This window comes from Drosophila suzukii (assembly GCF_043229965.1).
Source record: "Drosophila suzukii chromosome 2 unlocalized genomic scaffold, CBGP_Dsuzu_IsoJpt1.0 scf_2c, whole genome shotgun sequence".
Lineage (NCBI taxonomy): Eukaryota > Metazoa > Arthropoda > Insecta > Diptera > Drosophilidae > Drosophila > Drosophila suzukii.
In genome coordinates, this window is record NW_027255896.1 from 9,827,252 (window position 1) to 9,840,224 (window position 12,973).

General features: G+C 45.8%; 1 protein-coding gene across 1 annotated transcript; it reads left to right on the plus strand.

The window, feature by feature from the left end:
- The first annotated feature begins 9,341 nt into the window (after positions 1-9,341).
- Positions 9,342-10,016, plus strand: LOC139354290 (uncharacterized PE-PGRS family protein PE_PGRS46-like). Its single transcript, XM_070998510.1, has 3 exons — positions 9,342-9,437; positions 9,533-9,767; positions 9,820-10,016. Exons 1-3 carry the CDS (start codon positions 9,342-9,344, stop codon positions 10,014-10,016), a joined length of 528 nt encoding a protein of 175 aa, XP_070854611.1.
- Positions 10,017-12,973: the final 2,957 nt, after the last annotated feature.

The window sequence follows — 12,973 nt, forward strand, 5'->3', positions numbered from 1 at the left end:
CTTCACAGGATACTCAGCTTCATCCAGAATCACAGGATACTCAGCTTCATCCATCTTCACAGGATACTCAGCTTCATCCAGATTCACAGGATACTCAGCTTCATCCAGCTTCACAGGATACACAGCTTAATCCAGCTTCACAGGGTATTCAGTATTATTCAGCTTAATCCAGCTTCACAGGATTCACAGCTTCATCCAGCTTCACAGGATACTCAGCTTCATCCATCTTCACAGGATACTCAGCTTCATCCATCTTCACAGGATACTCAGCTTCATCCAGCTTCACAGGATACTCAGCTTCATCCAGCTTCACAGGATCGTCAGCTTCATCCAGCTTCACAGGATACTCAGCTTCATCCAGCCAGGATCGTCAGCTTCATCCAGATTCACAGGGTACTGAGCTTCATCCAGCTTCACAGGATAATCTCCTTCATCCAGCTTGACAGGATCGTCAGCTTCGTCCACCTTCACAGGATACACAGTTTCATCCAGCTTCACAAGATAGTCAGCTTCATCCAGCATCAAAGGATACTCAGCTCCATCCAGCTTCACAGGATACACAGGATATATGCTTCACAGCATACTCAGCTTCATCCAGCTTCACAGGATACACAGCTTCATCCAGCTTTACAGGATACTCAGCTCCATCCAGCTTCACAGGGTACTCAGCTTTACTCAGCTTAATACAGTTTCACAGGATTCACAGCATCATTCAGCTTCACAGGATACTCAGCTTCATATAGCTTCACAGGATACTCAGCTTCATCCAGCTTCACAGGATACTCAGCTTCATCCAGCTTCATAGGATACACAGCTTCATCCAGCTTCAGAGGATACTTCACAGGTCCGTCAGCTTCATCCAGCTTCACATTATACTCAGCTTAATCCAGGTTCAAAGGATACGCTTCTTGATCCAGCCTCACAGGCTTGTCAGCTTAATCCAGCTTCACAGGATTCTTCGTTTCCAAGACACACTATCAGGGGTGTCACAGAAACCGGCGTCGGATTTGGGTACGTTTGGTTTGGAAACCAACCCATCAAAACCGTAAGTGTCACAGAAATTAGGAAATTTTCACGACAGTGCTGCCACCTCTTTGCCAATCTTTCGATAACTACTCCGCAGTTTTGCATTTTAAAGTTAGAGCAAATTGGTACCACTGTCAGACTAGATGGTTTGCAGCCGGTTTTTTTTAGCTAATTTTTTCAAGGCGGTTTATAAAATGCTTTTTTTTATATATAACTTGAAGTAAATATACAAATTGTAGTATGCAGATAGTTCATAGATTTCACTAGTGTTGTCTTCAATAAAGTGTTATTCTTGGCAAGCATTTGTAAGTTGGTATATTTTAACAAAACGTCTGTCAAAATACGGGGGACATAGAAACCGCCAAAAATGACATCTGTGACACCGAGATTTGCTTTTCGCAGGAAAGTTGGTTGGAAGGGATTTCTGTGAAACCCCCGAGTATGTCTACTTCTTTCATAGAGGAAACAAGTCACACAAGAATCGATTTATACAATCGATTACTAGATAACCAAAATGAGCTACAAGTACAGATCCAACAACTCATAAAGAATTATATAGATGATGAAGTCCAACAAGCGGCATTACCCACTGGAAGTAAATACGCTTCACGTCTAATAGCACATAAGGAGCTGGTCGAAAAATATCAAAAAATATTTCTGCACAACATGCGGGCTGGAAGCGGGCTTCTGCAGGCTCCAGGCGATCTTCGGCCAACATCAAGACTACAACAGGAGATAAAATCAAGAGAGACTCCGCGAGTGGCATGGTTTCCCGACAGTTGCGGAGGAGATGAAATGAATTGGAATCATCAGTAACCTTAGCCTCTAATGCTCCAACGGTCACTTCAGATCCACACATGCACCTGGACCACCATTGGGCGCTACTGAGGCAAGCCCACGACGAACTGGATAGCTCTGCTGGGTCCGAAGCTCTGGCAGAAGCAGAGCTTGCCCAATTCCACACGTTATACGAGGTATACGAAATGAATCTGCTACGAGAAAACGTCGCGCAAATGAGCTTAAACTTGGAACTTCCGCCAAATATCATTCTGGAGTTCAACGGCGAGTATCTAGGCTGGCCACGGTTCCATGATCTCTTTGTGGAATTGGTACATAATAAACCATATTTGGCCAGTCAAAAACTACATATTCTACAGAGTTCGCTTCTTGGTGAAGCGAGGAACATTTTTACAGACACAGCCTTCTCACAGGGTGGCTATGACGACACCTGGTTGCGATTGAAGGCCAGGTACCAGAACGGAAAAATACTAGTATTCGCCGCCATAGCATTATATAGACGGCTCCTCGCGCCAACTGAGGGCCTGACAAGGCACTATCAAAAACCTCGATGTCAGCACAACATCCTGGGATTCAATCCTGTGTTTTATTATAAGAAGAAACCTAGACCAGCAGTCTCTAGCTGCACTGGAAAATTCAGCGGATGCACCAACGGAAATTCCAACGTTTAGGAGTTTACTGACGTTTATTGAGCGGCGCGCTTGCGTGCTGTAGACGATAAGCGCTCAACCTACAGCAACATTCCGCCATCAGTCAGTTCACAACGAAGAGAGCTGTAAGATTTGTCACCTAGGACCACATAATCTTAGAGCATGTAGCCGTATCCAGGAAATGGACCCCAAAACACGGCGCCAAGCAACTATCATAAGCTCATAAGGTTGAAATCTGTGGATCACCGGCCGCTTGTCGAGTCTGCGAGCAACGGCAATGTTCACTGTTACACCAAGGACCGACTAGCAATCCAGTGGCCTTCGCAGCAACTATTGCAGGCTACGACAACCCTACCTTGCACTGCTCGCGACCGCCAAGGTATCATTAGAAGGACTAACCGGTCAACTACAAACAAGTCGCGCTGTAATAGTTGCTGGATCACAGGTGAATCTTATCTGAAGAAGGATGGCAGATCTGCTATCTCTTAAGGAAAGGTCGTCACCGATTAAAATATCTGGAATCAAAGAAAAATTAGGTCAATACTAAAGCTCTCATCAGGTACATCAGGTTTTAAAACTCTAGTAGAGGTATTTATTATTCCCACAGTCATTACAAACCAACCGTCAATACCGATTGCAACTAATCTGAATATTACCGAGGGACTGCCGTTAGCAGATCCTGACTTTCGGCAACCTGGACCCATTGAAATAACCTTATGGGTTGGTGTATATTCTCATGTAATAACCGGTAAACTTCTTAGACTAGGACCTAATAAACCTTTGGCACAAGGCACCAGGATTGGTTATGATACGGAAATCATCCCTATTTTGGTAGAAGACGCAGATGATCTTGCAGGACCAAACGCTGCCTATGAGCCAACAAATGATAAAAATCCGGTGAATGAATATCAATTTGATATAGAAGATAGCAAACGGCAGAATGAGATTTCTCTCGATGAAGAAGGGATTCATTTGACGAACTTAGCATTGATGGATCATAAAATAAAAGTGAATCAACCGCTTCAAATAATGGGTCATTGCAGCTGACGGAATTTTATTCTGAAAAAAAAACCAACTAATGTAGAACCGACTTATCATCAACTTAAAACCTACAAGAAGTCTGACTTTTCTACAGCAGCTAATGCTAATTAATATTCGTACCAAAGGGTGCTCAGCATGACCAGCACCCAACAATTGCAATTGCACCAAAAAAAAAACAAAACAGAAATTGGTACAATAATGAACCCCAAACTGCCGCAAAATTCCCATTTTCTTTTTCAATTTTTTCTTTTGCCAATTCTCTGATATACATTTTGCCAAGACAAGGAACAGCGCAGAAGACATCGGCAGCGACGCCAGCCGACATCACTTGCAGCCTCGTCTCATTGGGGAGCGCAGGAACGTCGCGGACGTCAAACAATAGGGTGAAGCCGGCTGAAACGTTCGTCTGCGCTAGGCGTAAAGCACAGTGAAAGGCTATCCAGCTTCCTGGCCTTAGAATTGACTGTCAGGGCGAACTGAGCGAGATCCTAGTGGGACCGTCCGGGACAGAGCCTGGAGAGCAAAGCTTGTTCACCCTAGTCTGAGAACGGTGACACTTCCCAATGCCCACAAGGCCGAATTTTCTGCGCGTCTAAGGCGCGACAAGCGACCCCGAGGCACCGAGTCGGCAAGCGAGCAGAGCACACACCCGCTGTACTAATACCACGAGAATAAATCCCACTGTTACCATTTGATCCCTTTGTTCTCTCACTGATCTACGGGGCAGTCACGTCATATAAATTTGGTGGGACGAACACACAATCTCCTGAGCTAGCCGCACGAATCTCGTAGCGAGCAGTTCGTTACATCTTGCGTCCAACGTGATTGTCCCAACAGTGAAAACAGCACAATAAAAATGGGAAAGAAGGATTTACCGCCTTAAGAAGGAGGACTTCGCCCATGTCACACAGAGGCTTAATGTCGCCCTGGAGGGCAGGCTAGAAGACATGAGAAAGGCACTCGTAATACTATTCAGAAACAGAGAGCGACCCACAACTCGTCGACATCTAGGCCGAGCTGGAAGCAACATACCCCGACAGAGCCGGCCCAAGCATTACGTTAACGAACGCTGAAGGGGACAACCTGGTGGCAAGCCTGTGCATTGGCAACATGCAAAACGAGGCCAACAGGAGAGAGTCAAGCCAAGATAAGAAAAGCCAGTCGGACTATGCAAAGGTCGCTAAACAGGTCCGCGAATGGTCGTTCAGGTTCGACGGGGCGGAAAAACCATTTGAGTTTCTGGAGCAGGTTTAATGGACCGCCAACACGTACGGCTTGGACCTTGATATGATCCCTCGAGCGATGCCGGAGTTGCTTAAAGGAAGGGCTTTGAAATGGTCATCACCAACAACAAGGGATGGAGAATCTGGGCAGAGTTCATAGAAAGCTTCCACACCTATTTTCTGCCAAGGGATTTCTTCACCAGGCCAGCAGACCAGGTCCGGCAACGGAAGCAAGGCTTTAGCGAGTCGTTCAAGGACTACATGATCGACATGCAGACGATGGTGAGGCCACTTAACTACTCTACGAAAGAAACGTTAAGGGTCATTAAAGAGAACTGCACACCAAGCCTACGGATTTTCTTAAGAGCATACAAAGTGTCGGACCTGGATACGCTAATGATCTTAGCTGATGAGTACGAAGAACTTGAAAAGGAACAGGAAGTTTTCGCACAGGAGAACAAGTTCTCAAAGACCAAGTCGGCGTCACAAACGCAGGTAACATGCAGAAGATGAGAGGAGACAGATAACCAGGCACACGAGGAAATGACCAATGGTCCCCACCACACCAAGCCAGACGACAGCAGGCAACAGACGCACCACGCGGAGGCCAATGAACACCACCCCTACAGCAACAGAGACAGCCAAACAATACCTTGTGGAGGCCGCCAAGCAACACACAGAGGCCACAAGATGCCACCCATATAACAGACCCGCAGGAGGCCTGTCGGAAATGCGGTGGGAACGGACACTGGGCTAGATGATGTCGAGGCCAAGGCTGTTATTCTGCTGCATACGCGCAAGGTGGGTGTCAGGATCGTCGATTGCTGACAACGATCGGGAAATGGCCAGTGATCTCAGCCGCAGATAGGCGAGCGGGGATCGCACAATGCTACCTCCCCAAATGAACTGGCAAGCTAATCGAGGGGGAGCAGCAGTTGTCCGCGGCGGCGATGATTGGTGGGAATAGCTACAAAGACACAATCGACACCGGAGCAACGGCAAGCTTCGTTAGCGAAGAAATGGTGGACAATCCTGCTGCTTTAGGAAGGATTACAAGGACGAGACGGCAAGTTAGGTTGACAGACGGAAGATGCAGCGGAATTAGTGCGCAGCTCGAGGTGGAGGTTAAATTCGGCAACAAACAAGTGACCATGAGCCTGTTGGGATGGAACTTCCTGAAATAAGTCGGAACTGAGATAAGGTGATCTGGACACGAGATAATAATACCAGCTAGGATCCGACTTAAGGACAAGCTACCGGTAGCAGTCGTTCAACAGGTAAGCGAGTTGGACAATAATACAGCGTCCCTGGAAACAGAGCTGGCAGACTTCAGCACAATGACGGGAACATCGAATATGGCAGAGCACCAGATTAAAATGAAGGATGACAAGACAATCAAGAGATACTACCCCAAGAACCCAAAAGTCCAAGGGGAAATCAACACATAGGTGGACAAGCTCTCCAAATGGGGTTCATAGAGCATTCAAAGGGCCCATACAGCTCCCCCATCGTGATGGTGAAAAAGAAGACAGACAAGTGCAGACTGTGTGTCGACTTCAAACAGATAAACGCGAAGTCAGTGAAGGATGCCTACCCAATGCCCCACATAAACTACATCCCAGATCAACTAAGGTAAGAGCGGTACATCAGCAGCTTGGACCTGAAGGATGGGTACTGGCAGATCCCACTGGAAAAGCAGGAAATACACGGCGTTCACGGAGCCAGGCAAAGGTCTATTCCAGTGGAGAGCAATGCCGTTGGGACACGCGGAAAGACACTTACAAGGACGGCACAAGGATACGGGTAACGATAAGGGATTCAAACGGGAAATTGTGCTCCAAGGATACCCTAAGGATACCCCAAGGATACCCTAAGGATATCCCAAGGATACCCTAAGAATATTTCAATGATACATTAAGAATACTCCAAGGATACCCTAAGGATACCCAAAGGATGCCCAATGTTACCCCAAGGAAACCCTAAGGACACTCAAAGGATACCCCAATAATACCCCAAGGATACCCTAAGGATACCCCAAGGATACCCAAAGGATACCATAATGATACCCCAAGGATAGCCCAATTATTCCCTAAGGATACCCCAAGGAAATCCTAATGATACCCCAATGATGCCCAAAGGATACCTTTAAGGCTACCTTAAAGGTACCATGCAAGGACACCCCAAAGATAACAGGCTAGGATACCCACAAGGATACCGCTCAGGAACGCCGAATGATTCCCCCGGTATTCAAAGAATACCCCAATGATACCCCAAGGATACACTAAGGATACCCAAAGGATACCCCAACGATACCCCAAGGATACCCTAAGGACACCCCAAGGATACCCAAGGATATCCCAAGGATACCCTAAGGATACCCCAAGGATACCCTAAGGATACCTCAAGGATACCCTAAGGATACCCCAAGGATACCCTTAGGCTACTCCAAGGATACCCTAAGTATACCCCAATGATGCCCAAAGGATACCTTATGGCTACCTCAAGGGTACCATGCAAGGACAGCCCAAAGATAACAGGCTAGGATACCAAGGTTGGTCAAAGTAAGCGTCTCAAGGTGGAATTTGTCCAGTACAATACTGATTGTTACAAAAATTACCTGTCTCGTTGTAAGCGGGATTTCAAAAGTAATCCTAAGCTTTTCTTTTCTTTCGTCAATTCTAAACGAAATTCTAGCTGCTTCCCTCCCTCTCTCTTTCTCAATAATAAGGTAGCATCTGATGATAATGATATTTGCAACTTATTCGCAGACTTTTTTCAATCAACTTATACGAAATGCAATAATGTCATTATCAAAGATTATCCATACCCGCTACCTCATTTGAACTCTATCTTCAAACCAGTGATTGATGTATCGGATGTTCTTCAGAGTCTTAATACTCTCAAGCTCTCATTTTCACCGGGTCCTGATAGAATACCAAGTTGTATACTTAGGAATTGTTCATCTTATCTTGCTCTTCCCTTAACATTGATATTTAATCTGTCCCTAAGTCAATGTAGATTTCCATCCATATGGAAGGAATCCTTTATTATTCCATTGTTTAAAAAAGGGAACAAGTCCGATATCTCAAACTATCGCGGTATTGCTAAACTCAGTTCTATTCCTAAACTTTTTGAAAAAATTATTACCTGTCAGTTGCAGCATCATTGCAGGTCTATTATTTCACCATGTCAGCATGGCTTCACTAGATGTCGCTCTACTTCTACAAACCTACTTGAATTTACGTCTTTAATCACTAGAGATTTTCTGACACATCATCAAACTGATGTGATTTATACCGATTTCTCTAAAGCTTTTGATTCAGTGAACCATAGGATTCTTATTTATAAATTGTCCCTTTTAGGTTTTCCTACTAGAGTGGATACTTTCCTACCTTTCTAATAGAACTCAAATGGTCTGTTTTAGTAATAAAATTTCCGAAATAATTAATGTTACTTCTGGAGTGCCACAGGGTAGCCACCTGGGACCTTTACTTTTTGGCTTAATGATTAATGATCTACCTTATGTTATAAAATCGCCAACTGTTTTAATGTATGCAGATGATGTCAAGCTATGTTTGTCCATGTGTTTACCTAATTCATATAATGACCTTCAATTAGATCTTGATTGTTTGTATACGTGGTGCATGATTAACATGTTGAATTTGAACTATTTTAAATGTAACTTTATGACCTTTTATCGTTGTAATCCATCTCTGTATTCTTATTCTATCGGAAATAACGCCCTTGAACGTGTTTTTTCTGTTCAGGATCTTGGCGTTCTATTTGATCATAAACTTAGTTTTAAAGACCATATATCTACTATAACTAACAAAGCCAGAAGTCCCCTGGCGTTTATGAAGCGCTGGTCAAGGGAGTTTGATGATCCATACACAACAAAGCTTTTGTATGTTTCTCTTGTTCGTCCGTCAATGGAATATTGCTCGTGTATATGGTCACCTCAAATTAGCTGTTACCAAAATATGTTAGAGTCCGTTCAAAAACAATTCCTTTTATTTGCTTTGAGAGGTTTAAGCTGGGACACAGGAAGTCGATTGCCCTCTTATCATGTGAGGTTGCGCCTGCTGGACTTACCAACCCTGAACCATCGTAGAAAGTGTCATGGAGTTATGTTTTTGCATAAATTAATTAATGGTGATGTTGACTCTCCCTTCCTTCTTAGTTCCCCCAACTGGAATGTACCCTGTTGTCCCTGCCAATTTGTAGATCCAATTATGCCCTTCATGATCCTTTTCGGGTTCTTTGTGACGACTATAATGCACTGTGTCACGTCTTACTGTTTAATAGCCCTAATGCAACTAATTATGATAAACTTATGTATTTTCTATCTTCCAATAATTTGTAAATTTCTATGTTACTAGCCATTCTATGTGAGCATGTATTTTAAACTGTCTATTGTTATGTCGTCTTTTTCCATGTCCGCGATTTCGTTTACTTGCCCAAATCGGTTTAGGGCTCCGCGCGTGACAAGCATTGCTTGGTGTCGTAAGGGCCACTTGTTTGTACTGACCATAGTGCATCAACGTCCAAGAATATAAAAAGTTAAGAGGATGACGGCCCAACACGGATCCAGCCAGGGGCAAGGATGGTCGGTGACCCGGCCTACCCGAGCTCCGCGGCGGGCCCTGAAGCGGATGACGCCCTGAAGCGGATGACGCCGGATGACGCACCGGAACCCGCGGTGAGCACCGATAGTGACGTGGAGAGCAGAGGGAGTGGCGGCTCCGGAAGGCAGCGACCGGCGACCGCATACCACCCGGGACGGTGAACCTCGAGGGAGCGACCCCAGAGGCCCGAGACACGGCCGGAGGAGCGGAACTCCCGAGGGGCCACGCGGAGGCGTGTGAGGATCAGAAAAGGTTCCGGGACCGGGAGCCGATCGGTGGCAGGCCAGGACCACAAGGAGGCGGCGGCGCGATGGCATGTCCGGCTGCGGGAGGCGGAGGAGGAGGAACGGCGGTTGTGGGAGGAACGGCGGTTGTGGGAGGAACGGCGGCTGTGGGAGGAACCGGTGGAGGACTCGTGGGAGGTCCCGCTCACCCCCAGGTAAACCCCTGCTGCAGGGGCAGTGTTCGACGCCCGGAGTGACGCACCCGTGGCCGCAGTTCACACGGCACGTGTCGGCCCCGGAGGAAGGCCGTTGGCGCCGGAGCGACAGGCCGGAGGGAGTCGAGGAGGCACCCGCGGTCGCGACGGCGCGGCGGAAGGGTGGCAGGCGGTGCGTCCTGGTCACCGAGGGCGGACGGAGGTACCGGGTTAGGTTAGGTGTCGCGGGCATCCGTGTGTTCGCAAAAAAAAAACGCTAAATAATAAATTCCCGAAAAGCACGGAGTCAAAGATGTTGATTGGGGACGTGGGTACGCTGAAATGAAATGAAACAAGGAAAGCAAAAGAAGTGCGAGAATACTCACCAGAATAGAGGAATTTTGCTGCATCACCATTGCCTAGGGAATGGGGCGCCTCGATTTGTAGGCGGTCGATTGTCACTGGACGATAGTGGTGATCGATGTGCGCAGGAAATACTCAAAATATCGGAAAAAGGTTAAACATCGCAACGAGCAGGTGGCAACGCTTCACCATCGGTATCGATAGTCGATGAAACATCTATCCCGCACGGATGATGAGACCGAACGGATGGAGTAGAACGCAGCAACGATCAGCGAGCTGGGGATCGAAAGCCGATGATTATCGATGTCCCAGTGGGAACATATGAAATATCGGCGCGGGAGAATTTGAAATCTACAAGGAAGACAGCGTGGGAAGAAGAGTAAGATGGAGGAGCAGTGAAGCTCATCGGCGAGCTGTTGGGCGTCGAGGGAAGGATCGCAACGACTCAAAGGCATCAAGCAGCATAATGGCCAAAGAGAAAAACGGGAATTCCTAGTTCAGTGGGAAAACTTCCGAGGGTGGAACTGCTGAAACTCAAAAGCTAAGAGGACTCACAGGATAACAGCCGGTGAGAAAGAACGAGCTTCTTTTCGTCACCCGAAGAAAGGGGGGAAAGTGAAGAGTTAAACAACTCTTCACAAATAGAAGCGGAGATCGACTGTACGGAGGCCTGCCAGCTTCTAAATACATAGCTGGAGAATTCAGTTTGTGAGAGTATAGGGAATTTAGGTCAGGAGAGTTTGGAGAATTTAGTTCGAGAGAGTTTGGATAAAAGTTGTAAAAGTCGAAGTACGAAGTCATCCAGCAGCAAGTCAGCAACAAGAGATCCAGTCGTCGGAGGCAGCGCCGTGGGAAGCCTACAATGAGCATGATCGCTACGTGAAGACGTTCGGGATTGGGTCATTGGGCTGAGGTCCGGAAGGCGTCGCATGGTTAAGTCAAGACGATTTGTTTCCAACTTTGTCACGACCCCACCCCGGCGTATCGCCTGGCGGGTCTGTCAGAGTCAAACAATAGAGTCCTGCAACGAGGAACCGTGAGCTCGGCGGAAATTTGTTGGAGCGCAGGAAAGTCGCGGGCGTCAAGCATTAGGGTTAAGCCAGGTGAAACGTTTGTCTGCGTTAGGCGTAAAGCACAGTGAAAGGCTAGCCAGCTTCCTGGCGTTCGAATTGACTGTCAGGGCGAACTGAGCGAGATCCTAGTGGGACCGTCCGGGACAGAGCCAGGGACAGGTTCGTTGCCGCGAAATGCGAGAGAAAGGCTGTTCACCCTAGTCTGAGAACGGTGACGCTTCCCTAAGCCCGCAAGACCGATCTCTCTGCGAGTCCAAGGCGCGACAAGCGACCCTGTCGTCGAGTCAACGCGTAGACAGGCCAGGACGAAGAACATCAGCAGCCTGTGGAACCAGCGCAAGAAGATACCGAGGCCAGCCCAGCCATACACCCGCTGTATTAATAGCACGAGAATACAACCCATTGTTACTCACTGATCTACGGGGCAGTCACGTCATATAAATTTGGGTCGAACACACGTCACGAATCTCGTACCTAAGATCATCTTTAATTCTAATATAATTATTATATGATGGACGTTGGTGCACTACGAGCAGTACAAACAAGTGGCCCAACGACACCAAGCATGTTACCTCCTTTTATCAATTTGGGCAAATAAATGCGAGTTCGCGAGGAAGATACATAAAACAAATAGAGACGGGACACAAATGAAAATAATAGTCGCAATTAAGAATGAAGCAAATGAGTTTAAATATTAGTTTTTAATACCGGGATAGAAGTTGAAGTGAAATTTAAGTGATAAAGGTTATAATAATTTTTACATAGAATACAAAAAGGCTCGTGCAGACAAAAATTTAATGTACATCTTGGCAAATTTAGAGGATACAAATTTCGTGTAAATATAACAGGAACATTGAAAGTTAGGCGGCTTACAAATTCTTCAGAATCAATATCACCTTAGTAGTATGAAAAGATCGGTTCTGGGACATTTAGCATATTAATGGCCCCCTGACCCCCTCCGTCCCCGCAATTAACGTATGCGTGTTCTAGGACAATTAGCATAATTCAATAAATTTACTGATTTTAATGGGCTTTGAAGTCATAAAAATGTCACGATCATGTCCATAAAGAGTATACTAATTGCCCCCATCGCCCCCCACACCACCATGTGACAATATATGCAATTAATAGTCACGTGAGAAAGGCGCACAACCATAGTATCCAAAGGTTGTTATCTTAGAATAACATATCCGATCATGTTGGTGAGAGGTACCCTTTTGCCTCATTATCACAGGTGTTGCTGTGCACGTGAGAAAGGTCGCACACCCAATGTATTCAAAGATGGCTATCTTAGAGGAACATGTCCGATAATGTAGGGCAATAATGTTTTCTATGATTGTAATACTAATTTATAAATCAAAAGAACGCCAATAAAAAATTTCTCACAAGTTAATTATTTTTAGATGTGAAATATTTTCAAACACACATTTTTGTTTCCGCCCCAGAACGTTTAACTGGTAAATTGTCTAAGATTCTGTTTTTTTTCATTTTTTTTAAGTTCCAAAGAAAAATAGATTTTACTCTGAACTTATAGCTAAAATAAGCGTAGACACCAGTTGTTTGTGGGGAAGACAACAAATATGCCACCCTTATATTTATAACTAATAACGCACGAATAGGTTATATTAAAATGTATAGCGTTTATTCGGAGCGGCAGACGGAATGTGAATGTGAAAAAAGCTTGGCTCCAAGATTTTCATATAGACATATGCAGGCTTACAAAGTAGTTTCTGAATAGATAAGCGACAGCTTTAGT